Raw genomic sequence first — 27,141 nt, 5'->3', positions numbered from 1 at the left:
ATTTTAGCTGTCAGGAAATAGTTTCACAAAGTAGGACGTTATAATGTATGACTTTTTTTTCCCAGAACTAGGCCAATGTAATGTGTGCATCTGTTGTTTAAACCAACCAAAATGCATCTTTATTGTAACAGCTGCACAGTGTAAGAGAAAGTCACCCATGTCATGAACCAGCATACAGCACTGTTACCTCTCTCGCGCTGGAGCGCTCCAGTTCGCCTGCTTCCTAGTGTCCCTGCTTAGGTGCTGACCAATCCTGAGCATGGCCACACCCAGCTATCCCAAGCTAACATTGCCTTGGACTACAAGCCGCTGCCTGCTACAAGTATCCTGGCTCTGTCTCAGTTCGGTTTCCTAGTTCTGACACATGCTCAGCTCCCAGTGTGATTCCTCCAGTCAGTAACCTCTGGCTCACAATTCCTTGTGTTCCTTTCTTAAGGTGCGTACACACGGGGCGATTATATCAAATATCGCTGGAAATATGGTCGCTGAGCGACCATATTTCCAGTGATGGGAGTGTGCACAGCGATTAATCGCCCGGTGCGCACTCCAGTTTTCAGCCCCTGAATGGTCGCTGGTCGGAGGAGCATGCTCCTCCGACCAGCGACTTCAACTGCCTCTTCTCTTGGCAGTGTGACATTTTCATCAGCCACCATCTCTGGTCGCAGATGAAAACGGGACACTGAGCAATATGATTGCTGAGCAATATATTGCCAGCAATCATATTGCCCCGTGTGTACAGGGCTTAAGTCCCTGTGTCTCTAATCCAATTACCCTCCATGAAACTACTGACAGACTCCAGTTTCCAAGTTGCAGTAGAAGTTCACCACTACTAAGTGCAGCAGAGACTTTCAGCAGGTTGTTCATTCCAGCCTATTAACCCATCTGGTGCTGAAGATTATTAGCGCAAATCTCCTGTCAAGCAAACCTGGTTGCTTTCCTATTTCAGCAGCACTACCATCATTCCCTGTATTATTTACTGGGCTTATACTGTATTCATTGCGTTTTAATTGCCATATTGCTTACCTGCACCTTTAATAATAAATACCAGAGCACATGCGCAGAAACTTTATTTCTCCTCCGCGACTAATCCATCCTTCCACCTAGGGTGACCAACTCATCCCTTTAATCCGGGACACATATTAATTTCACAGGTTCTGTGGCAGTTTAAAACCAGGTTAAATGGAGTCTTGAGGTGTGGCAGTTTAAAACCAGGTGAAAGCCAGCCACAGAACCTGTGTTATTAATATGTGTCCCGGATTAAAGGGATGAGTTGGTCACCCTACTTTTACCACTGAACCAAAAGCACCAACACCGTGAACATCACTACACTCGGACCTGACAACCGATTGGCACTTAAAAGTGACATGAAGAAGCATCACACAAGTTATATAAACCCTTGTCCTTCAAAGGTAGTAGGTATTTGTGAGAGGGAGTAGGAGTAGGAGGTGCCTTCTACTAGAAATTTAGTGAGCTTTGTGTTTTGTTCGGAAATGTGTTAGAGAGTTGGGTACTTGTGTAGTTTCACGGCGCCACCGCGCGCACAGTGAAACTTTGAAACTTGGCAGTCTGCCAGACTCTGTGTTTACTGTGCGCGTGCCGCTCTAGCTGTTCTCAGCGCAGCGTGTGGCTGCTTTCCTTATGTAAGCTACATTATCAGCATAGCGCTGGGCAGCAGCAGTTCACCCAGCGCTGACAGGTCACTGTGGTACTTGTAGTTCCACAGTGAAATAGCCAGTCCTGCGCACCGCTGACAACCCGGCAATTTAGACTCCTCCGGCAATTTAGAAGTCTAGATTTAGACGTCTAAATCCAGACTCCCTGCAGTCCTGCGCACCGCTGACAACCCGGCAATTTAGACTCCTCCGGCAATTTAGCAGTCTAGATTTAGACGTCTAAATCCAGACTCCCTGCAGTCCTGCGCACCGCTGACTACCCGGCAATTTAGACTCCTCCGGCAATTTAGAAGTCTAGATTTAGACGTCTAAATCCAGACTCCCTGCAAACCGCTAAGAAGGGGCATCTAAATTTAGATGGTAAAGCCTCTAAATTTAGTAGGGTCTAGGGGTACACTATTAAACCTGTTCACAGGACTGCAGGGAGTCTGGATTTAGACGTCTAAATCTAGACTTCTAAATTGCCGGAGGAGTCTAAATTGCCGGGTTGTCAGCGGTGCGCAGGACTGGCTATTTCACTGTGGAACTACAAGTACCACAGTGACCTGTCAGCGCTGGGTGCACTGCTGCTGCCCAGCGCTATGCTGATAACGTAGCTTACATAAGGAAAGCAGCCACACGCTGCGCTGAGAACAGCTAGAGCAGCATGCGCACAGTAAACACAGAGTCTGGCAGACTGCCAAGTTTCAAAGTTTCACTGTGCGCGCGGTGGCGCCGTGAAACTACACAAGTACCGAGAGTTGGAGCAGGCATGGCATCCAGGTAATTGGGCTGACAGAGTAGGAGCCTGGTGGAGGAGGATGAAGTCATGTTCCACTAACACAGAGGCAGAAGAGAGTAAGGAGAATTAGGTGCTGGAGAGTGGTGTGGAGTATAGTGATGAAGAGGCTTCTGTATCTGCACCTGGCAAGACCAGGTCAGGCTGCAATGCAGGCCATATGGAGGAAAGTCCTGAATGCAGTAAACATGGTTAGCTCCTGCTGTCAGGATCTCAGGAACCTGAAGAAGAGGTACAGAGACATCAAATGTGTCCTGAAGATGAAGATGGTTGAGAAGCGCCATAAAGGTCACTGGAGAAGCTACACTAGTCCACTACACAGAATTAAAGAATGAGGTGAAACAGACAATTCCGCTAAAGGTTCTCCCAGAAGTGCATGTAGTGGACAAGGACCATCCAGCATCTCCACCTTGTCCTGGTGACTAAACTAAAAAAAAATATTTTTAGCTGACACAATCTTTGCTGTGTGCTATGTGCAGATTTGCACACATCAACCACTTTTTGTGTTGGAAAGGCCATTTGTACATTGTGTAAAGCTTCCTTTTTACTGTAAAATGCTTCATGAAAATGTGTTTTAAAATAATAATAAATATGCCACATGACTAAATGATGTTTTTTTTGTCACCACAGCTGCTGTGCTCCACAGGGGCGTAGGGAGGGTGGTTCCAGTAGAGCTTATGCTCCAGGCGCCAGAAAGTTCAAGGGGCGCTGTACAGCTCCGTGTCCTGTCTCTCTCCTCCTTGCTGCTGCTGCTGCTCCGAGCTGTAAATACAGCCGCTGGCAGGCAGGGGGAGCACCTCTCAGGCTGATATTGAAAGTGAAACTAAAGGTGCATAAACACATACAGATTTTTCTGTGTGGTCTAACTGATGGGAACAAAATCCTGCAAATGTTTGGGAGCAAATGACAATCAAAAAATTGTTCCCAAACGCTTGAAATCAGTCAGAAAAATTGTTTAAATCATTCTCCAAATTTATAAAAGTATATGATTTTTTTTCTGTTTTCCTGCATTTGGGTGGAAATTTTTGATTGTCAGTTGCTACCATACATTTCCAGGTTTTTGTTCCCACCAGATAGATCATACAGAAAAATCTGTATGCGTGTATGCACCTTTACAGCCTGAGAGGGGAGAGAGAGAGACCGAGGAGCAGTCAGTGCCGTGGCCAGCCTTTGTAAAGTGAGTGAGTGGGGGCTGAGGGGACAGCAGATATATGTTCACTGTGTTCCTGGCATGATATTCAGGGAAAGGGGGGGGGGTGTTCTATTTGTGAGTGACTTATGTCTGCATTACAAGGGCAAACTCACTGTGACAACTGTGTGGGGGGTACCTGAGGTTGGGTTCACTTACATGTACATGTACATGTGACATGTCTGCCTATGACAGGGTTGCCGACTTTCAAAAAATCCTCTCCTGGAGAAGCCCGGAGAGGAATCTTGCATAACGAGTTTTGGGGCCGGGGCTTAACTGTGCCGTCATTAAGCCCCGCCCCCATTATGGCAAATAGCCGAAATAACTGATATCCATGGAGGGGGCGGGGCTAAAATGACACGATTGTGCCGTTTTAGCTCCGCCCCCTCCTCTGAGACCCGCGGATTGCGGCATATAAATGCCGCGATAGGGGGGGCTCAGTGGGGGTCCCCCTGATTCCGGGAGGGTTGCCCACCCTTCCGGGGGCCGGGAGGAAGGACCCGATTTTCGGGAGACTCCCGCAAATTCCGGGAGGGTCGGCGAATAACGGCGCTCGGTAACACAGGGATCGGTGGTGATTGGTGCTGTTAAGTACAGCACCAATCACCACCGGGTGTAAAGGTGTCACTGGTGGTCACCCCACCTGCCCCCAAGGCTGTGATTGGTCCGTCGGACCGACGGACCAATCACAGCCATTACACCTCAGAGAAAATAACGGAGACAGACCTGCAGCCGCCATTCCGGTCAGGAACAGCGTGCAGAGCGGTCTCCGTGCCCATCTGTCCTCTTATACTGACCTGATCAGCGTTGGTGGTGTGGTGGCATCCGTGCTGCCTGCTGCTGGTGCTTCCTGGTGCTTCCTGGTTGTTGTGCTGCTGCTGCAGCGTCATTGTGTAATATAATTTTGTGCTGCTGCTGCTGCAGCGTCATTGTGTAATATAATTTTGTCTCTGCTGCCCCCCTTTTGTGCTGATCAGTATAAATTAACTGATCAGCAACTTTTTTGGGGTGCAGGTTTTTTTTTTTTTTATATATACCCCGTCAGGTTGCACCAAAAGTTGTGCGCCTGCTGCCCCTCACTGCTAATCAGTGTTGCATCACTGATCAGCAGTTTTTTTTTATTTATCTTTTTTGGAGGGTGCTGTGGGGTCTTTTTTTAAAAAAATTTTTACACCCACGGTGATTTTGTGGGTGTCCTGTGGCCGCTGAGCGCTGATCAGTGACGTACATCACTGATCAGCATTTTTGGCACAGGGTTGATCTAATTTTTTTTTTTTGGATCAAATTCCTGTTGCCTTTGACTGATCAGCATTTTTTTTTTTTTGAGGGTGCTGTGGGGTCTTTTTTTTATTTTTTTTTACACCCACAGTGATTTTGTGGGTGTCCTGTGGCCGCTGAGCGCTGATCAGTGACGGACGTTACTGACCAACATCTGTGCTCAATTTTTGGCGCAGGAGCTTTTTTTTTTTTTTTTTAACCCCTTCAAGGTTGTACCAAAAGCTGCCTTGAAGCTGCTGCCCCTTAAGTGCACTTACACGTGTTAAAGCACTACATACACACTACATACCCCCCCGTGTTGAAATAAAGTTTGTACCCCCCCTACACTATACACGTGTTGAAACACTACACTTACACAAACACAAAAATAATAAAAATGTCCCAATCATCCCAAAGACGGTTTTCAGCGGAGGAGGCATATGCCCTTATTGCCTCTGACACTGACACAGTCAGTGATGTAAGCGATGAATTTGCATTCGTCTTAAGCTCCTCTTCTTCCTCTAGTGATGAGGGACCCCCTCAAAGACGCCCCCGTAGAGCAGCTGAGACCCCCCCCAAATGATTGATCCCGTATGGACCCCACCACCAGACAATTTTGAGCCCCAGGTTCCTGAGTTTTTGGCCAACCCAGGAATCCAATTTGATACTACAGGCCTCAAAGAAATTGACTTTTTCAAAGTATTTTTCTCTGATGATTTTATAAATTTAATGGTGGACCAAAGTAATTTATATGCCCAGCAGTTTATTGCTCAAAACCCCACGTCATCATTTGCTAGGTGGACCCCTGTAGATGCAGTAGAGATGATGACGTTTTGGGGTCTGGTGTTACATATGGGCATAGTTAAAAAGCCAGAAATTAGACAATATTGGAGTACAGATGTTCTGTACAGCACCCCACTTCATCGTATGGCCATGACCCGGACTCGTTTTGAGACGATCCTTAAATTTTTGCATTACAACGATAATGCACAGTGCCCACCCAGAGATGATCCCACCTTTGACCGGCTATTCAAAGTCAGGCCGGTCATTGATCATTTCAGCGCCAAATTTGCTGAGATGTACATCCCCGAAAAATTCATTTGTGTAGACGAGTCACTTATACATTTTAAAGGAAGGGTTAAATTCCGCCAGTACCTTCCCAATAAGAGGGCAAGGTATGGCATAAAAATGTATAAGCTGTGCGATAGTACCTCAGAGTACACCCACAGGTTTAGGGTATATGAAGGGAAGGACACAAGAATTGAACCGCCAGAATGCCCCCCCTCCCTCGTAGGTGTTAGTGGAAAGATTGTCTGGGATTTAGTGCACCCCTTCCTGGATAAGGGTTATCACCTCTATGTGGATAACTTTTACACCAGCATCCCCCTGTTTAAGGCCCTTGGTTCAAGAGGTACAGCAGCTTGCGGTACTGTGCGCAAGAACCAAAGAGGCCTCCCAAAAACGCACGTTGCCCAATTACTGAGAAAGGGTGAAAGCAGGGCACAATACACCGAAAATATGTTGTTGGTCAAATATAAGGACAAGAGGGATGTCCTTATACTGACAACAATTCACGGAGACAGTACCACCTCCGTCCCTGTACGAGGTACCAATTACCCACACCTCAAAACCTATTTGTATCCTAGATTACAATAAGTACATGGGCGGAGTGGATCTTTCAGATCAGGTACTGAAGCCGTACAGTGCCCTGCGGAAAACAAAAATATGGTATAAGAAGCTGGCCGTGTATATCATCCAGATGGCACTGTATAACGCTTACGTACTATTCCGTTCTACCAGCCAGACGGGGACATTTATGCACTTTCAAGAGGAAGTCATAAAGGGCCTAATATTTGGGAACCAGCAGGCAGAGGGCCCCAGTACTTCTAGTACTGGCCCCAGTACTTCTAGTACTGGCCCCCGTATTGTATCAGGGCAGCATTTTCCTAATGAAATCCCCTCCACTGGAAAAAAGGGCAGGACACAAAAAAGGCACAAAGTTTTCTATAAAAAGGGAATAAGAAAGCAAACTATTTTCCACTGTGAAACTTGCCCCGACAAACCCGGCCTATGTATGAAGGAGTGTTTTAAAATATACCACACATCTATGGATTATTAGGTTCATCATTTCACCGTGCTTCGGGGGTCTTGCTAATGCGACATAGCACCCACCATTCATTCCACCAGAATCTGTGCTGCAAAATCCAAATATCACTCCTTCCCTTCTGAGTCCTGCCATGCACCCAAATGGTATTTTTTGGTCACATATGAGGCATTGCCGTACTCGGGAGAAATTGCGGCACAGATTTTGGGGTGCTTTGTCTCCTTCATTCCTTGTGAAAATGAAAAATTTTGAGCCAGAACTGCATTTTTGTGTAAAAAAATTAAATTTTTCATTTTCACAGCCCAGTTGTACCAAAATTGGTGAAACCCCTGGGGGTTTGAAATGTACACTATACCCCTAGATTAATTCCCTGAGGGGTGTAGTTTGCAAAATGGGGTCACTTGTGGGGGGGTTCCACTGTATTGGTGCTTCGGGGGTCTTGCTAATGCGACATAGCACCCACCATTCATTCCACCAGAATCTGTGCTGCAAAATCCAAATATCACTCCTTCCCTTTGAAATGTACACTATACCCCTAGATGAATTCCCTGAGGGGTGTAGTTTGCAAAATGGGGTCACTTGTGGGGGGGGTTCCTAACTTTTAGCATCTTATGGTGCCTAGAAACCTACATGGTGCCTAAAAAATAATCTCATAAAAAGGAGGCTCCAAAATCAAGTAGGTGCTCCTTCTATTATGAAGCCTGTGGTTTGGTCAACGTGCACACTAGGGCCACATATAGGATATTTATGAAAACAAAAGAATTGGGGGAATCAATTTTTAGTCACATTTCTCTAGTAAAATCTACTGTGTTCCTTAGAAAAATGTATTAAAATTGAAAATCTGCAAAAAAAATGAAATTTTGAAATTTCACCTACACTTTGTTTTAATTCCTGTGAAACATCTAAAGGGTTAACAAACTTCCAAAATGCTGTTTTGAATACTGTGAGGGGTGCAGTTTTTGAAATGGCATCATTTATGGGGGTGTCTCACATACCTCAAAGTCACCTCAGAACTGAACTGGTCCCTAAAAAAATCAGTGTTTGACATTTTCTTGAAAATTTGAGAATTTGCTATTCATATTTTAAGCCTCCTAGTGTCCAAAAAAATTAAAAGGAGGTTGAAATAATGATGGCAACATAAAGTAGACATATGGTCTTTGTTAGTTATTAACTATTTTGAGTGGTATGATTATTTGTCTCACAAGCAGAAAATTTAACATTTTGCAAATTGCTAAATTTTAAATTTTTTTACGACATTTTGGTATTTTTCACAAAAAAACACAGACTGTTTCGACCAAAATTTACCACTAACTTGAAGTACAATGTGTCACGAGAAAACAATCTCAAAATCACTGGGATAAGTAAAAGCAATAAAAAGTTATCCCCACATAAAGTGATACATGTCAGATTTGAAAAAAAAGGGCTCTGTCAGGAAGGCAAAAACAGGCTGCGGCGGTAAGGGGTTAAGGCTTGCAACCATAACATTAATCAATTAGAGCCCAACCACAAAAGTGACATTTTGGCTGCAACCTTAAACAGATATGTGAAGTGTTTTTTTTATTATTATTAATAAAAGGGCTCCAGAAATCAGATTTTATAATCCATTCTTAAATTATGTTTTTGTATAGTAATTTGTATTATGTCAGTTAGTATGATATTTAAAGCATATGAATTAGTAGGTGTTCCAAATTAGTGTAGGTTGTGTTTATTCTACATTAACAAGTGTATATAATTCTCTTTTCCTTTCCTTTGCAGGTCATTTTCATGTCCTGTCAACATCACTGCTTCTCCTGTTAGTAGTGCCTCTGGACATGCCACTTTCAGGGCTGGGGAAAATGGGGGAAAAGAAGGAGGATGTCACCACAATCATACTTACTCCCATAGAGACTATGCACATCAGCCATCACCACAGCCCAGCATACAGTTCCAAATGTGGAGGAACTGGCCTTGTCCCTCCACTATTTTCAGTAGCAGCAGCTGACCTTTATGAATAGCCAGAAAAGGAACAGCTGTGGTGGCACAAGGCACCCAATACTGGATGGCATGCAAAATAGTCACCTGCAGGAATTGACCCACATGATACAGGTTGGGGTCACATATGGCAAGGGAGCAATTGCAAGCAATGCGAATGCACACTAAGGTCTTCCAAGAGCAAACCCAGATGATGGTCCTGCAGACCTTCCTTCTATCACTAATCTTTCTTAACAAACATTTTTTCTTCTTTTTATTTTTTTGCTTCACTATAATAATTTTGGTGCAATTTGTTTGATTTTCTTTTTACAAAAAAATGTGTTAGTGGTTTGTATATAAAACATAAATGAATTTCAAAGTCTGAAATGTATTTATTTTAAAGTCTCTTGTTGCCAATGATTCGAAATAAGTATACATTTCGGTCCTTCAATTCCCCGGAGCTTTGATTGCAACATCTCCGGCAGTGGTTGATCTCCTCTAACTGGTCTGGAATTCTACACAGGGGAACAGCCATACACAATTGTGCATATCACCTCCACCACAGCACACATTTATCTGCACATTCTCCCACACTTACTGGCCAGCTTGGGAGCAATACATATACAGGTGTGAAGTAATACTAAGGATGCCAGGCATTAGATTTGATTTGGAGAGAGAGTTAGATTTGGGTGGGGTTTTTCTTCAAAGTGAGATCTATACTGCAGTGTACAAATAAAGCAGTCAGTATTTTCCCTGCACAGAAACAAAATAACTCACCCAAATATAATTCTCTCTGCCCATTTTACATCTGCCCCCTGCAGTGCACATGGTTTTGTCCATCTAAGAAGGAGTGAACCAGAATAAGGCCCAGTTTACTGTTTAATAGCCATTGCCTAACACTCACCTTGGCATGCTAATTCATGATGCTTAATTTGCCATAATTTAATATCTGCTTTGACCTCTGTGTGACTAAGGAGACCTGCTACATAAAACCTTTTGGAATGTAATCTCTCAAGAGCAGGGCCCTCTTCCCTCATGTGCTTTTCCCTATCTTACTTAAACTGTCTTTCTGCCATGCTGATACTTATTCTAGTGTCCTATACTGATGCAGCAATGTTTATGTACCCTGTACTTGTCCTCTATTGTATTCAACTGTAGTCACTGTTTTCCTTATTCGTTTATATACTTTGGAATTGGGTGCTGCAAATCTCTTGTGGCGACAATATAAATAAAGGATAATAATAAAATAATACATAAAGATCCACTGCAATTACTGTTGGGATGTTAGTACGCTTTTATATGTTGTTATTAAGACATTGCTGAGGTTGCTATTATATAGTGTTTCTATCACCTACAGTATATTTTTCTCTGCATTACCAAGATTTGTATTTTTATTCATTGTATGCTTCATGTTCTCTATAGTGTCACCCTTTCATAAGAAGCAATATAAATATATATATTTTTAAAATAAATATACATTTCTGTATATCAGTGCAATGATATTGTTAATATGATCCTTTGTCTTGGATAACAATTATTATCTACTGTCATAAATTTTTATTTAAGGTTTTTTTTTAATCCACAATGAAGATATCTTCAACAACTTTAAGATTTCTCATTTTATTTCAACATTTAACACGTTGACATTAAATCAATTGAATTATAAATAACAAGCCCCTAATCAAAGTTTCAATGTGTCCTTTTTAGATGGTTTGGCTGCATTTAGAGATTTCTTGAAGTCAGAATTTAGCGATGAGAACATTGAGTTTTGGTTGGCCTGTGAAGACTTCAAAAAAACCAAAACTTCAAGCCAACTTACCATAAAGGCTAACAAAATATATTGTGAGTACATCAAGACTGAAGCTCCTCGAGAGGTACGGTAGAGATTTCTACTTACTGCAATTATAAATATGAGGAATCGAAACTAAGTGACATTATGAATCATAAATTGAAATATGTATTAAAATATCCTGTCTATTCATTTCTTTGTATGTAATAATGTGCATTCCTTAACATACTTGGGGCCAGATTCTCTAAGCTTCAAAAGGGATAAAATGGAGAGTGATAAACAGCCAGCCAATCAGCTCCTGTTTGACATCTTCAAAACACAGTCTGTGACATGGCAGGTAGGAGCTGATTGGCTGGCTGTTTATCACTCTCCATTTTATCACTTTTGAAACTTAGAGAATCTGGCCCCTGGTCATCTAAGTCTGACATGGAAAGATTCACTTTGATGATGTTCAAATGTATCACTTGTAAAAGTGTCTGATTAGTTTGTTAAGAACAGACCATGAGCGAGATGTAATAGGGTATGATATTTTTAGATGTCTAAAAATCACACCAAATTGCACATGTCACATTTTTGCCCGACATTTTAACCCCTTCCCGACATTTGACGTACATTTACGTCATGGTCGGGATGTACTTCCCGACACATGGCATAAATGTACGTCATGAGTTCAAACTGTCACCGCGTCTATAGATGCGGTGACAGAGGGACGATGTCTGCTGTCCCTGACAGCAGACATCTTCCCTCATTGCCCAGGGGGGGCAGCGATGCCCCCACCCATCGGCGATCGCTGTGATTGGCTGTTCAATGTGAACAGCCAATTACAGCGTTTTCTGTGTACCGGCGAATAACGTTCGCCGGTGACACAGGGATCGGTGGTGATTGGTGCTGTTAAGTACAGCACCAATCACCACCGGGTGTAAGGGTGTCACTGGTGGTCACCCCACCTCACCCCACCTGCCCCCAAAGGCTGTGATTGGTCCGTCGGACCGACGGACCAATCACAGCCATTACACCTCAAATGAAATAACGCAGACAGCCCTGCAGCCGCCATTCCGGTCAGGAACAGCGTGCAGAGCGGTCTCCGTGCCCATCTGTGCGCTATACTGACCTGATCAGTGTTGGTGGCATCCGTGCTGCCAGCTCCTGCTGTGACTTCCTGGTGCTTGTGCTGTTGGTGCTGCTGCTGCTGCTGCAGCAGCGTCATTGTGTCAGAGATTTAAATTGTGTGATATAATTTTGTATCTGCTGCCCCCCTTTTGTGCTGATCAGTATAAACTAACTGATCAGCACCTTTTTTGGGGTGCAGGTTTTTTTTTTTATATATATACCCTGTCAGGTTGCACCCACAGTTGTGTGCCTGCTGCCCCTCACTGCTAATCAGTGTTGCATCACTGATCAGCAGTTTTTTTTTTTGAGGGTGCTGTGGGGGAGTTTTTTTAAATTTTTTTTACACCCACAGTGATTTTGTGGGTGTCCTGTGGCCACAGAGCGCTGATCAGTGACGTACATCACTGATCAGCATTTTTGGCACAGGGTTGATCTATTTTTTTTTTTTGATCAAATTACTGTTGCCTTTGACTCATCAGCAATTTTTATTTTATTTTATTTTTTTGGAGGGTGCTGTGGAGTCTTTTTTTTTTTTTTTTTTTACACCCACTGTGCTTTTGTGGGTGTCCTGTGCCCGCTGAGCGCTGATCAGTGACGGACGTTACTGACCAGCATCTGTGCTCAATTTTTGGCGCAGGAGCTTTTTTTTTTTAACTTACACGTGTTAAAGCACTACATACATACTACATACCCCCCGTGTTGAAATAAAGTTTGTACCCCCCCCCTACACTATACACGCCTACACAAAAATAATAAAAATGTCCCAATCATCGCAAAGACTGTTTTTAGCGGAGGAGGCATATGCCCTTATTGCCTCTGACACTGACACAGCCAGTGAAGAAAGCGATGAATTTGCATTCGTCTTAAGCTCCTCTTCCTCCTCTAGTGATGAGGGACCCCCTCAAAGACGCCCCCGTAGAGCAGCTGAGACCCCCCCCCCAATAATTGATCTCGTATGGACCCCACCACCAGACAATTTTGAGCCCCAGGTTCCTGAGTTTTTGGCCAACCCAGGAATCCAATTTGATACTACAGGCCTCAAAGAAATTGACTTTTTCAAAGTCTCTGGACCAAAGTAATTTATATGCCCAGCAGTTTATTGCCCAAAACCCCACGTCATCATTTGCTAGGTGGACCCCTGTAGATGCAGTAGAGATGATGACATTTTGGGGTCTGGTGTTACATATGGGCATAGTTAAAAAGCCAGAAATTAGGCAATATTGGAGTACAGATGTTCTGTACAGCACCCCACTTCATCGTATGGCCATGACCTGGACTCGTTTTGAGACGATCCTTAAATTTTTGCATTACAACGATAATGCACAGTGCCCACCCAGAGATGATCCCACCTTTGACCGGCTATTCAAAGTCAGGCCGGTCATTGATCATTTCAGCGCCAAATTTGCTGAGATGTACATCCCCCAAAAATTCATTTGTGTAGACGAGTCACTTATACATTTTAAAGGAAGGGTTAAATTCCGCCAGTACCTTCCCAATAAGAGGGCAAGGTATGGCATAAAAATGTATAAGCTGTGCGAAAGTACCTCAGGGTACACCCACAGGTTTAGGGTATATGAAGGGAAGGACACAAGAATTGAACCGCCAGAATGCCCCCCCTCCCTCGTAGGTGTTAGTGGAAAGATTGTCTGGGATTTAGTGCACCCCTTCCTGGATAAGGGTTATCACCTCTATGTGGATAACTTTTACACCAGCATCCCCCTGTTTAAGGCCCTTGGTTCAAGAGGTACAGCAGCTTGCGATACTGTGCGCAAGAACCAAAGAGGCCTCCCAAAAACGCACGTTGCCCAATTACTGAGAAAGGGTGAAAGCAGGGGAATATGCTCCGAAAATATGTTGTTGGTCAAATATAAGGACAAGAGGGATGTCCTTATACTGACAACAATTCACGGAGACAGTACCACCTCCGTCCCTGTACGAGGTACCAGTACCCACACCTCAAAACCTATTTGTATCCTAGATTACAATAAGTACATGGGCGGAGTGGATCTTTCAGATCAGGTACTGAAGCCGTACAGTGCCCTGCGGAAAACAAAAATATGGTATAAGAAGCTGGCCGTGTATATCATCCAGATGGCACTGTATAACGCTTACGTACTATTCCGTTCTACCAGCCAGAGGGGGACATTTATGCACTTTCAAGAGGAAGTCATAAAGGGCCTAAAATTTGGGAACCAGCAGGCAGAGGGCCCCAGTACTTCTAGTACTGGCCCCCGTATTGTATCAGGGCAGCATTTTCCTAACGAAATCCCCTCCACTGGAAAAAAGGGCAGGACACAAAAAAGGTGCGTAGGGAAAGAGAAGAATGTCCTTTTGTTAGGTGCACCTCAAAGAAAAGACTTTAAAATATAACTTTTAATATTTTATTAGTAAAAGGCTGCGAAAATTTAAAACCATATAACAGACAAGGGTGGGTACATACACATATAAAAATGGGGTGGCAGGCGGGTGTTTGCTGACAATATACTTTTATTAAGGCTCTGTGAGATAGCGGTGTGTGGGGTTAACACAATAACACTGGTATGACCCTGTTGGGCGGAGAGTGGTATTTTTCCTCCAGCAGGGTCTGGATAGGTGGCTATCTCGTGAGTGACTCACTCTACTTTTTTACATACTGTGATGCGCTACATGGCATGTTATATATACCTGCTGCAAGTGCTGTATTAATGCTCACAGACAGTGCTGCAGCTATAATAACCAAAATTCAATCAGTGTGTCTACTCCGTAAAATATCGGAGAGACCTCGACACTGGTGAAGTGATATACAAAGCCAGCAGGTATTAACAGAGGATGGTATTACTGGGGTTAATTATACACCCAGTATAAACTGTGAGGGCATATAAGCCTCCAGGCAGATACCACTCTGTATAGAAAGATAGAGACCCAGTATACGGTATCTCTACTGGTAGCACATCAGTGGGTAGGAGCCCTAATAAGGGCTATAGAGTCACCACACCGCTAAGACATAAAAAAGGTGCAAAGTTTGCTATAAAAAGGGAATACGAAAGCAAACTATTTTCCACTGTGAAACTTGCCCCGACAAACCCGGCCTATGTATGAAGGAGTGCTTTAAAATATACCACACATCTATGGATTATTAGGTTCATCATTTCACCGTGCTTCGGGGGTCTTGCTAATGCGACATAGCACCCACCATTCATTCCACCAGAATGTGTGCTGCAAAATCCAAATATCACTCCTTCCCTTCTGAGTCCTGCCATGCACCCAAATGGTATTTTTTGCTCACATATGAGGCATTGCCGTACTCAGGAGAAATTGCGGCACAGATTTTGGGGTGCTTTGTCTCCTTCATTCCTTGTGAAAATGAAAAATTTTGAGCCAGAACTGCATTTTTGGGTAAAAAAATTTAATTTTTCATTTTCACAGCCCAGTTGTACCAAAATTGGTGAAACCCCTGGGGGTTTGAAATGTACACTATACCCCTAGATGAATTCCCTGAGGGGTGTAGTTTGCAAAATGGGGTCACTTGTGGGGGGGTTCCACTGTATTGGTGCTTCGGGGGTCTTGCTAATGCGACATAGCACCCACCATTCATTCCACCAGAATGTGTGCTGCAAAATCCAAATATCACTCCTTCCCTTCTGAGTCCTGCCATGCACCCAAATGGTATTTTTTGGTCACATATGAGGCATTGCCGTACTCGGGAGAAATTGCGGCACAGATTTTGGGGTGCTTTGTCTCCTTCATTCCTTGTGAAAGTGAAAAATTTTGAGCCAGAACTGCATTTTTGTGTAAAAAAATGTAATTTTTCATTTTCACAGCCCAGTTGTACCAAAATTGGTGAAACCCCTGGGGGTTTGAAATGTACACTATACCCCTAGATGAATTCCATGAGGGGTTTAGTTTGCAAAATGGGGTCACTTGTGGGGGGTTTCCACTGTATTGGTGCTTCGGGGGTCTTGCTAATGCGACATAGCACCCACCATTCATTCCACCAGAATCTGTGCTGCAAAATCCAAATATCACTCCTTCCCTTCTGAGTCCTGCCATACACCCAAATGGTATTTTTTGGTCACATATGAGGCATTGCCGTACTCGGGAGAAATTGCGGCACAGATTTTGGGGTGCTTTGTCTCCTTCATTCCCTGTGAAAATGAAAAATTTTGAGCCAGAACTGCATTTTTGTGTAAAAAAATGTAATTTTTCATTTTCACAGCCCAGTTGTACCAAAATTGGTGAAACCCCTGGGGGTTTGAAGTGTACTCTATACCCCTAGATGAATTCCCTGAGGGGTGTAGTTTGCAAAATGGGGTCACTTGTGGGGGGGTTCCTAACTTTTAGCATCTTATGGTGCCTAGAAACCTACATGGTGCCTAAAAAATAATCTCATAAAAAGGAGGCTCCAAAATCAAGTAGGTGCTCCTTCTATTATGAAGCCTGTGGTTTGGTCAACGTGCACACTAGGGCCACATATAGGATATTTATGAAAACAAAAGAATTGGGGGAATCAATTTTTAGTCACATTTTTCTAGTAAAATCTACTGTGTTCCTTAGAAAAATGTATTAAAATTGAAAATCTGCAAAAAAAATGAAATTTTGAAATTTCACCTACACTTTGTTTTAATTCCTGTGAAACACCTAAAGGGTTAACAAACTTCCAAAATGCTGTTTTGAATACTGTGAGGGGTGCAGTTTTTGAAATGGCATCATTTATGGGGGTGTCTCACATACAAGTCCCTCAAAGTCACATCAAAACTGAACTGGTCCCTAAAAAAATCAGTGTTTGAAATTTTCTTGAAAATTTGAGAATTTGCTATTCATATTTTAAGCCTCCTAGTGTCCAAAAAAATTAAAAGGAGGTTGAAATAATGATGGCAACATAAAGTAGACATATGGTCTTTGTTAGTTATTAACTATTTTGAGTGGTATGATTATTTGTCTCACAAGCAGAAAATTTAACATTTTGCAAATTGCTAAATTTTCAATTTTTTTACGACATTTTGGTATTTTTCACAAAAAAACACAGACTGTATCAACCAAAATTTACCACTAACTTGAAGTACAATGTATCATGAGAAAACAATCTCAAAATCACTGGGATAAGTAAAAGCAAAAAAAAGTTATCCCCACTTAAGTGATACATGTCAGATTTGAAAAAAAGGGCTGTGTCAGGAAGGCAAAAACAGGCTGCGTCGGTAAGGGGTTAAAATGTAATAGGGTGTGTATTTTTAGACAAAGTTGGAATACTCAGTGTGATTTTTAGTTACGAAAATGTGAGTTTTTTAGAGACTGATATTTAGAGATATGTGCGGTATTAGTAATGATCCTGTGTGATTTTTTTTATGTATGTGTTCGGTATTTAGTAACAAAAAAAAAGTATGAGGTCCCTCCTCCTGAGCATAACCAGCCCCGGGCTCATTGAGGGAGGCCACGATATGGTCAATCCCGTAGTCTTTATTTCACTTCCACTTTATATTCAAGTGTGTTGGGGCTTTACTGCTAGAAGGCTTTTCTGATTTGCAATCCCCTTTAATAATATACTCATCCCTTAATAGAAGACTTTGGAGAGCCTTTCAGACCTCAACACACAGGTTATACTAAACTGCTTATCCTAATAATGACAGGGTTAAAAATACCTCCCAACCTGACCCATTACAGGAGGGACACAAATCTCTGTTTCTGGACTTCCCAATTAATGTCTGATTGCCATCACCTGTTAACTGGTTAACTGATAAGAAAGGTGTTTCAACAAAGGTGATGGTAATCATAAATAAAGATGGAAGTCCAGGAGCAGAGCATTGTGTCCCTCCCTGAGAGGCTCCTGGAGAGGGAGCCTCTCAGGCTCCCTCTAAAGGAACACGTTAAAGTTCCTTTAAAGGAACACGTTAAAGTTCCTTATTTAAATAGTTCCCGGCAGTCTGAGTAGTGGACAGTATGATATTGTATACCTCCCAACATGACCCTCTACAGGAGCCTCTCAGGGAGGGACACCATGCTCTGCTCCTGGACTTCCCTCTTAATGTATGATTGCCATCACCTGTGGGGAAGCACCTTTCTTATCAATTAACCTGTTCAAAACAGGTGATGGCAACCATAAATTAAGAGTGAAGTGAAGTCCAGAAACAGAGCATTGTGTCCCTCCTTAAATACATTAGTGAGGTATCACTAAAATGTGCCCCCAACATAGCCTATTTTTCATAGCTGCAGAGGAGCAGTGGTATGTTGGTTTACAAGTCTCAGAAACCCAACCCTTGAAAAATAGGCATGCCTCCGCCATAACGCACTGGACTGCTGAAGATGGGAAGTAGGTCTTATAGACCGATTAATTACAATTTGAAATCCTTTGTTCATCACAGAGGGTTTTGGAAGCCATTGAGGTGGTAGAGGCACAGGTATCACTGTAAGCAGGATGCACGCATTTAGGGAGGGGCATGGCCAGTGGTATATTTATAATGGGTGCAGTATGCATATGGACCCCTGAGTCCCAAGGGTGCCCACACCACACACTACACCCATTTTTTCAAAATACATACCCTCTGGAGTCAAATGACGACAGCATCAGCACTGTTAAAATCACTGGAAAAATGGCCACTGTGCCACTTTTACAGAGATTTGTGCATGCACAGTTGGGTTTGCATGCTCTAGTGCTCAGACCCTACTATGCTACCTGGCAAAGTGGAGGGGGCCCGGACTGAGGAGGCTGCACTTGGGCTTCCTCCTCTCTGAAAACGTCCCTGGTGTGGCCTTACATAAAAGGAGCGTGGGCTCACAAGAATCACAACTACATCACAAGTGGCAGCCCAGCATCTACAGAGATGCCAGGCTGTCCCAAAATGCTGTCATATCTACACTGTCAGCATCCCCTGCACCCACTTATGACACCACTGTGATATATATGTGGGCTTAAAATATTAAGGACAAAAGAACAAAGAAATACACAGCGCTGATTTGAGGAGGAATTAAATACCATTGGATAATACAAATAATATTATTTATTTAATTAATAACAATCAAATTGTATAAAACAGGATTTGAGGCATACAATTTAAATGTGCCAATAAAAAGGCATGAATGGTACCGTGATAAATAGGGCAGTCTCTCACAATGGTGTGAATAATGAAGTGCACAGTCCCCTTCCTAGAATGATCTGTTTATTGAGAATGATGGTCCCTTAGATAAGGATCTTTTGCACTCACTAGTGTAGATTCTCACTTGGCTGCTGGCTTATTGGGAGTTGTGATTTCCTGGAGTAGGGAGTCCTTTTATTAAGGGTGATCCTGATGCCCAAGATTGGGGAATTCTCAAAGGATCATGTTGGAGCTTGCAGTCCTAGGTCTGGTTCGGGACCATTAGCTGGAACTTAAGAAGAGGGTCCAATGGATTGGCACACAGCAAGGAGAGGCTGAAGGTTAACACACGTTAACATGCGTTTCAACAGTTATACTGGCTTTTTTGAGAATTTACACTAGTGAGTGCAAGAGATCTTTATCTGATGGACCATCATTCTCAATCCACAGGTCATTCTAGGAAGGGGACTGTGAACTTCATTATTCATACCATTGTGAGAGACTATCCTATTTATCATGCTACCATTCATGCCTTTTTATTGGCACATTTAAATTTTACATAACAATGTTGATAACAGTGGCATATTTTTAATGGGTGCAGTGCACTTGGGGCCCCTGAGTCAAGACAACCCACAGTGCACATGTTGCACCCATTTGTTAAAATACCTATCCTCAGATGATGGCAGCAGGGGGTCCATATGTAGGAAGCTGTACACAGGCCTCTTTCTCTTTTAAAATGCTGTGGTGGCTGAAAAAATTCATGAATGTTCTATTTGATTTCCATTGTTGAAAGGATGCCACAAATTTGTATTGTGGTTATATCTGCAAAAAGTTATTCTGAGGAGTCCAAAATTTTTATTATATTTTCTTTAACAAATTATTTCCAAAATTTATTTTTGATCTTCAATTGTTCACCTGTCCTATGTCTTCATATAAGAGTATATTGATACTAAACAGTAAATTTCAGCAAAAATTGGAATTATTTAGTTTGACCAGTAGTGAACTCATCATAACAAATATAGACGTGTATTAAAACATTACTTTAAAAATACATTTATATTTAAATGTACTAACATTGTATTTCATTTTCCATAGGTAAATATTGACCACAAAACAAGAGACTTAATCTCCCAGAAAATTTTACAACCAACAACGAATTGTTTTGATGATGCTCAAGATCTTATCTCGTGTCTCATGGCAAAGGACTCATTTCCTCGTTTTTTAAGATCTCAACATTATAAGGATCTAATGAAGAAGCAACAGAGTAATGACCATAAAAGGTGGTTATCTTTCTAGCATAATAATTAAAGTAAAGCAAAGGAAAACACAAATGTTTTATATAAATAATTGATACAAATCATGAATGATCCTGTTTGTGACACTAAAACTGAATAAAAATTTTAAAAGCCACATTAGTGTTTAATCTCCATTAACTTTATACTAGACACTGGAGATCAGTTTATTAGCAGTATTTAACTAATCAAAGTTGCAACCTACCCAACAAATATGCTTAAGGATGTAAATACTGAATAATAAACAGGTTATTCCAGATTGGGCAAATCTAAGATGTAAAACATGAGAATGGATTACTTAGTTACAAAATAATTTCACCACATACATGATAGTAAAGTACTGTCACATCTTGTAGATGTCTTAGACCAGGGGTCCTCAAACTATTTTGCTGTGGGACCCCATCAGACAATAAAAATAATTACGGGACCCCAGAAAGTTACTGCAGAAGATTACATAACATGTGTAGTCATCAGAGAGCACCTGCATGGCAGCATTGTGGAGGCATAACATGATGGGAAGAGTCTAAAATAAACAATTCAACAGATTTTTGAATAGTTGCAACCCCATACTGAGAAGGTCGGGACCCACTTGGGGGTCAGGACCCACAGTTTGAGAACCGCTGTCTTAGACTATAAAGACAGTTGGACATATTTTGAGATATAAATATTGGTTAAATCTTTGTTATTAACCTCATTATCTTTGTCAAAACAACCTATGCTTTCAATATGGTAAACCTTCAAGTTGTGGAATTGAACAAGATCCAGGTGTATTGTAACAACTTATTTCTTTATTTAACTTATCTTGCTTTTTTGTTTTTCATGCAGAGCCAAATAAGTCCTTGCCCTTTTCCAAATGGCATTTATACAACATCAACATAAGAGCCATGAGGCACAGTACTTCTCAAAACATGATTGGCATACATTTTTGATTCTCTGCTTTTATGCAAACCTGATAGCACAGCAATTTCCAATCATGGGAAAACAAAATCGTGCTTTGTCAAATTGCTAAATAACTTCCTTTCTTTATACTTAAAAACTCTCCTTAAGAACCTGATATCATCTTTTAAACTCTTCCGCATGGCATCACTCATTGGTCTTCCTGCCTGTAGAAACAGTGTCCCCTTTTTTTCCGGATGGGAGTCAATAAGGGGGCATTAAAAAAAAACAAGACCATCATAGTGCAGTATTGTAAAGAACACAAACATTTAATATTCCTTAAAACTTGCTAAGTGGAGCCTATAAAAGCATAATTGCCATAGGCAAGCTGCTACAGTGGAGATGTAAACATTCCAAGGTACCCGCAGTGATGATAAACGACACCTGTGTATAAAGGCCTGCAAAACCGGTATAGGTTCTCCAGTAGGGACAGGAACAAGCCACCAATAGTAAACACTTTTGGAAAAAGCAAGTACCACACTTTTCGGGTTCACATTTTGGACCTGTGGTCATTCTTCAGTAGTGTGGTAAATAGTCCAAGGTGAACCCCTTTTTATAACACTCATAGCTTACATCAGTGAAAACAAGAAGCGTTCCGCTCTGCAGGCACACACCTAGTATCGGATGCGATACATCAAAGGTGCTAAAAAGCACTCACGATGTTTCGCTGACATGCACAGGGCCCAAATTGCATATTATATGGATAGTGAACACTGCCGAAATAGTGGAAACAAAGGTTCCTCCATGGTGGTTGACAAATGGTATGCCAGCAATGTTGCACTGGCTGAATGGAGCATCAAAACATAATTTGTTGACAATGCACCAGATGTGACTTACAAAAAAGGGTACTTATGTAATATCTGGACTCACGTTTTTCTTATGAGATCGAGTCCCCTCGCGGGGCTCGCTGCGCTCACCACGCTTCGGGCACGGTGGCTCGCTGCGCTTGCCACACTATATAAAATCAACTCCATGCGTAGTTGGATAGTAGGGGTATGAAAAAATGGGGTGCATTTAACATGGGAGTCCAGATAATACATAAGTACCCAAAAAAGAAAAAAAAAAATAATGGTATCGGGCCACAAAGCAACCCCAACAAAACAAGACCAACTCCTTAAGGCACAATATAGCTTTAAACAGAAGCTCCTCCTCTCTGCAATCCACATTTTTTAGTGCAAGCTCCATGGTCCCCTTCAGGAACCAATAGTAGCAGCATTCCCCAGAATAGATGAAGAAATATCTTTTGAATCTTGCTAGAAAGCTCTAACTATCCTTTATAGTGGTTACCAAAAGGACAGTGGGTTGTTTTAAATATGAATAATTATTTTGATGACACAACCTTTAAGGATATCCATACATCGCACAAAAAACCTAGGTCCAAGGGGGTCACTGTGCGGTGTGCAAGAACCTTTTTAAAAAATCCCGGGTCCAGCTGTGTTTTGGGTCTGAATCTGTTCCAAAACACTGTGTTTTGGATCTGTATTTTTTTTTTTAAACACAAAAACTGCAAAAATCTTTTACTATTAACATCAATAACATTAATTTCCGTTCATTTCCAGTCTATCCTGAACACCTCACACCTTACAATGTTGTTTTAGGGCAAATGGTTGCACAGAGATAGCTGGCTGATTATGCTAAGGGACACAAGTGGGTGGCAAAAACACGTAGTCCATCTATGAGTGGCAATGCACCAGCAGACAGGATGGCAGTTTAAAAACACTAGGAAACACTAGGCCCCAAAGAGCACATAATGGGTGCAAAGATGGAATTGTCCTTGGGAACCTCCCACCCACCGTTATGTTGCGTAAATAGGCCATGCACACTGTCTTTAACAAGCCAATAATTTCAGTAACAGGGTCTGCCACATAACTGTGGCTGAAATGATTGGATGTTTGGGCCCCCACAAAAAAAAGAAGCAATTCATCTCTCTTCCGGTAAAAAAGAGCCAGTTTGTACAGGGGCTTCCAAATTGCCTCTTTTTCCTGCCAGTACAGGTACGGACTCTCTGACATGCCTACTTGGATGCTGTCACCAAAGTAACCCTCCACCATTTTTTTCAATGGTGACAGCATTGTATGCAGCGACAGTAGACATGACAGCAATTGTTGGCAGATCCTTCAGTCCGGACCAGATGTCCAACCTCGCTCCTGCCTGCACTGCATCTCCATCAGCGGGTTGGGTAGGAAATCTGAGCAGTTTCCTCGCAGCCACTGGTGTGGGAGAAAATGAAGGAGGAGCTGTTGCGGTATCACGGTCCGCTTCAGATGACAATCTCCCAGCCAGCAGGTCTGTACAGCAGTCTACAGCGGTACAGAGACATAACACGCTTTAAACCGAAGATCGAGCACAGTGGCCAAAATGTATTCCTCTGACTTTAATAGACTGTCCACCCTCGTTTTAGGGAAATGGGTTAAAGGATATCAAAGCGCTATTACAAGGGGATCAGCCTGTCCGAGTATGCTGGGATTCTCCCTAAATCCCATGTGTGTCGATACTGCCAAATAAATTGTGATACTCAGAATTTTGGGCGCTCCTTTCTGTTTGGACAATAAAATTAAAAATTATGTTTAGGAGAGATACTTCCCTCAATATGTTTTCTTTTATGTCAGATGCCTCTTTCCTCTGGGGTTTCTTCTTTATTGTATGTTGGTGATCAAGCAACGTGGCTCCTCATTTATTGAAGATCACACGAAAAGAATAAAGATAACACAAATATGTAGTACAACCTAAACAGGTGGTAGGTAGACCAGTTGCGTACTGAACTCACAGAATTATTTCAATGTTAAATATATAAAGGTATATTTCATTTCCACAAGATGCGTACCCGTACTCACAATGGGTGTAAGAGCAAGACACCCATCAAGGTATCTTTAGTCTTCATAAGGTTTTATTCCTGGTACAATAATTAAAATACAAATAATAAAAATGACAGCTCAAAAATTGTTAGTGGGTTTGTGGTATATGGGGTGTCTAAACATGCAGTCAGATATCCGGATCCGAACCCATGTAAACACGCCCGACAAACACCCCTTGTTCCGAATTTGGCTGATGATACTAACACACTGAAGCTAGATCAACATGTTTTGAGACTACTCTCTTCATCAGGATGCTAGCTTCAGTGTATTCTTCCTGGGCTATAAAGCTTACAGCTCCACCTCCCACTTCCGGTTGGCAGTGATAACAGAATCATTTTATATTTTATAGTCTAAAAACAATAACACAAATGTATCCGTCTACTCCATGTGCTCTCCAGCTAGCCGCCTTCACATGCCGCACAGATGTTCCACTCTTATGTGAGGTTTCCTGGCCGAATGTGTCCCAGAGCATCACTGCCGGCCCCGTGTGTGCCATTTCCGGTCGCAAGAATCTCTCAGACCATGTGGGTCCCGATTAGATCACTTCCGGTCGCGGCGGTACTTGTTCCTTTTTGCTGCAGTGTTATCTTCAACTTTATTGTGGACATGTCACTTACGATCTCAGATAGTTCATTTCCAGCTAATCGCACATGTATTTGTTTGTTTTCTTTTCACACTTTGAGGGGGATTAGGTGACTAACCCCTATGTTGCCACGGACACATTCTTTGTGTTGAATATATTCAAGATTATTTCTAAAAAGTATATATATATATATATATATATATATATATATATATATATATAATAGTTCCAAGGGCCACACAAGTCCTATTAAGGGCACTCGCCAACTCAATTAGGTAAATCAGAAAAGTTTTATTTACATCACCATTTCCATACAAGTCTTCTTCTTACTCGCAGGTAAGATACAGGTTGACGTTTCGGCCACGTATGGCCTTTCTCAAGACCACAGCTCAGGACAACCTTCCACTCCAAGATACCAGGGTATCTTGGAGTGGAAGGTTGTCCTGAGCTGTGGTCTTGAGAAAGGCCATACGTGGCCGAAATGTCGACCTGTATCTTACCTGCGAGTAAGAAGAAGACTTGTATGGAAATGGTGATGTAAATAAAACTTTTCTGATTTACCTAATTGAGTTGGTGAGTGCCCTTAATAGGACTTGTGTGGCCCTTGGAACTATTATATGTGGAACAGTGGAGTAAACTGTTGCCTTAAAGGAGCACCCCGGTGTCGACTGCTGTTGACAGTGAGTGCGGAACTCAAAGAATATATATATATATATAGAAAACAGGTGTTGGTCAGAGCGCTGATCAGTAATTAATACCAGCTGAACAAGTCCTTAGTGTTAACACTAAAGGTAATATCACCAAAGTCCAAATGAATAGAGACTGCAGCTCCTCCTCTCGTGCATGCACCTATACCCTGGGTCCAATGGGCATAAATTGATCTAGAACAAGGAGAGCAGAAGAGGGCGCTTCATGGTGCATTAAAAACGACTTTTTAATATCGGATCCAACAAACACTGATCCACAATAAAAACAATTGCTCGTACCGAAAAGACAATCTCTGTGGGCTGGTTACCACACGGCATTAACATATACCACACAGGCAAAATCAGCTCACGGTTCTCTGGCGGGCAGATGGATCACTCCTGGACGCTACAGCTGACTAACGCTGGATTGCGCTGCATGCTGTAGGAGGACGCGGGGAGACCACAGCCGGCTTGGAGCGGTGAGTAAAACGAGGACGTGCAGAGAATCACAAGCCACGCCCTGACGCGTTTCGTCACTGGGACTTCGTCAGAGGGCGTGGCTAGTGTGTCATAGTTACATAGTTACATAGTAGGTAAGGCTGAAAAAAGACTTGCGTCCATCTAGTTCAACCTGGTATAGATATCCATTGCTGATTTGGTAGGTTCTGGTATTTTACAGACAAATTATATTTCTTATTTGTACCCATGGATGTTTTTCTCCAGTAAATGTTTGTCCAACTTTGCCTTGAACGCATTTAATGAGCCAGCCGTTACCACCTCTCTGGGAAGAGAGTTCCAGAGTTTGACTGTTCTGACCGTAAAGAAATTCTTTCTACTAGCTGAATGAAATCTTTTTTCTTCTAATCTATACTCATGCCCTCGCGTCCTAGATTCCTTTCTAGTAGAAAATAGGGTGTGTGACAGTTCCTTAGATTGGCCCTTGATATACTTGTACATGTTGAGCATGTCCCCCCTTAAACGTCTCTTTTCTAATGTAAATAGTCCCAAATTGCTTAATCTCTCCCCGTAGCTTAAATTCTCCATTCCCCTAATAAGCTTTGTTGCTCGCCTTTGGACTTTTTCTAATTCTATGATGTCCTTTTTATAGTGTGGGGGCCAGAACTGTACTCCGTACTCTAGGTGAGGTCTCACCAATGCTTTATATAGTGGCATAATTACCCTTGAGTCCCTAGTTTCCATTCCCCTCTTAATACATGCCAGAATTTTGTTGGCCTTTTTTGTAGCTACATTACAATGGGCACTACATCCTAGATTGCTGTCTATTTGGACTCCTAGATCCTTTTCAAGTATGGAATTACCCAGTTCCTCTCCGCTAAGGTTGTAACTTGCACACTGGTTGTGTCTCCCAAGGTGCATAACCTTACATTTATCTACATTGAACCTCATCTTCCATTTTTTTGCCCACTCATCTAGAATTGCAAGATCATTTTGAAGCATGGTGACATCTTCTGGTGATTTGATGACTTTGCTAAGTTTTGTATCGTCCGCAAAGATGGATACATTGCTGATTAACCCTATCCCAATATCGTTAATAAAAATGTTAAACAAAATGGGCCCCAAAACCGAACCCTGGGGCACTCCACTTAGTACCGGTATCATATCTGATACGGCACCATTCACAACCACTCTTTGTTCTCTATTACATAGCCAATTCCCTACCCATCTGCAGATATTTTCACCCAATCCTAGGTTCTCCATTTTATTAATCAATCTCTTGTGTGGGACAGTATCAAATGCTTTAGCGAAATCTAGGAAAATCACATCTACAGCATTATCGAGGTTTTTGCTAACCTCTTCATAGAACCCTAGTAGATTAGTTTGGCATGAACGATTTTTCACGAACCCATGTTGGTTAGTACTGAGTAGACGGTG

The 27,141-nt window shown here is 42.2% G+C and overlaps 1 protein-coding gene across 1 annotated transcript; it reads left to right on the top strand.

The window, feature by feature from the left end:
• Window positions 1-2,552: 2,552 nt before the first annotated feature.
• On the top strand, window positions 2,553-20,192 carry LOC146027239 (regulator of G-protein signaling 21-like). The gene is made up of 3 exons (XM_083158188.1): window positions 2,553-2,739; window positions 10,659-10,825; window positions 19,992-20,192. The coding sequence occupies exons 1-3, from the start codon at window positions 2,553-2,555 to the stop codon at window positions 20,190-20,192; spliced, it is 555 nt and encodes a 184-aa protein (XP_083014314.1).
• The last annotated feature ends 6,949 nt before the right edge of the window (window positions 20,193-27,141 follow it).

Source organism: Crinia signifera, chromosome 8, assembly GCF_055691185.1.
Source record: "Crinia signifera chromosome 8, ASM5569118v1, whole genome shotgun sequence".
Classification (NCBI taxonomy): domain Eukaryota; kingdom Metazoa; phylum Chordata; class Amphibia; order Anura; family Myobatrachidae; genus Crinia; species Crinia signifera.
This window is presented reverse-complemented; position numbering and strand designations above follow the sequence as displayed.

Coding starts and splice junctions, on each gene's coding strand:
- LOC146027239 (XM_083158188.1), top strand. CDS start 2,553: ATGAAGAGGCTTCTGTATCTGCACCTGGCAAGACCAGGTCAGGCTGCA. Junction 2,740..10,658: donor GGTTGAGAAGCGCCATAAAG/GTCACTGGAGAA, acceptor TGTCCTTTTTAG/ATGGTTTGGCTGCATTTAGA. Junction 10,826..19,991: donor AGACTGAAGCTCCTCGAGAG/GTACGGTAGAGA, acceptor CATTTTCCATAG/GTAAATATTGACCACAAAAC.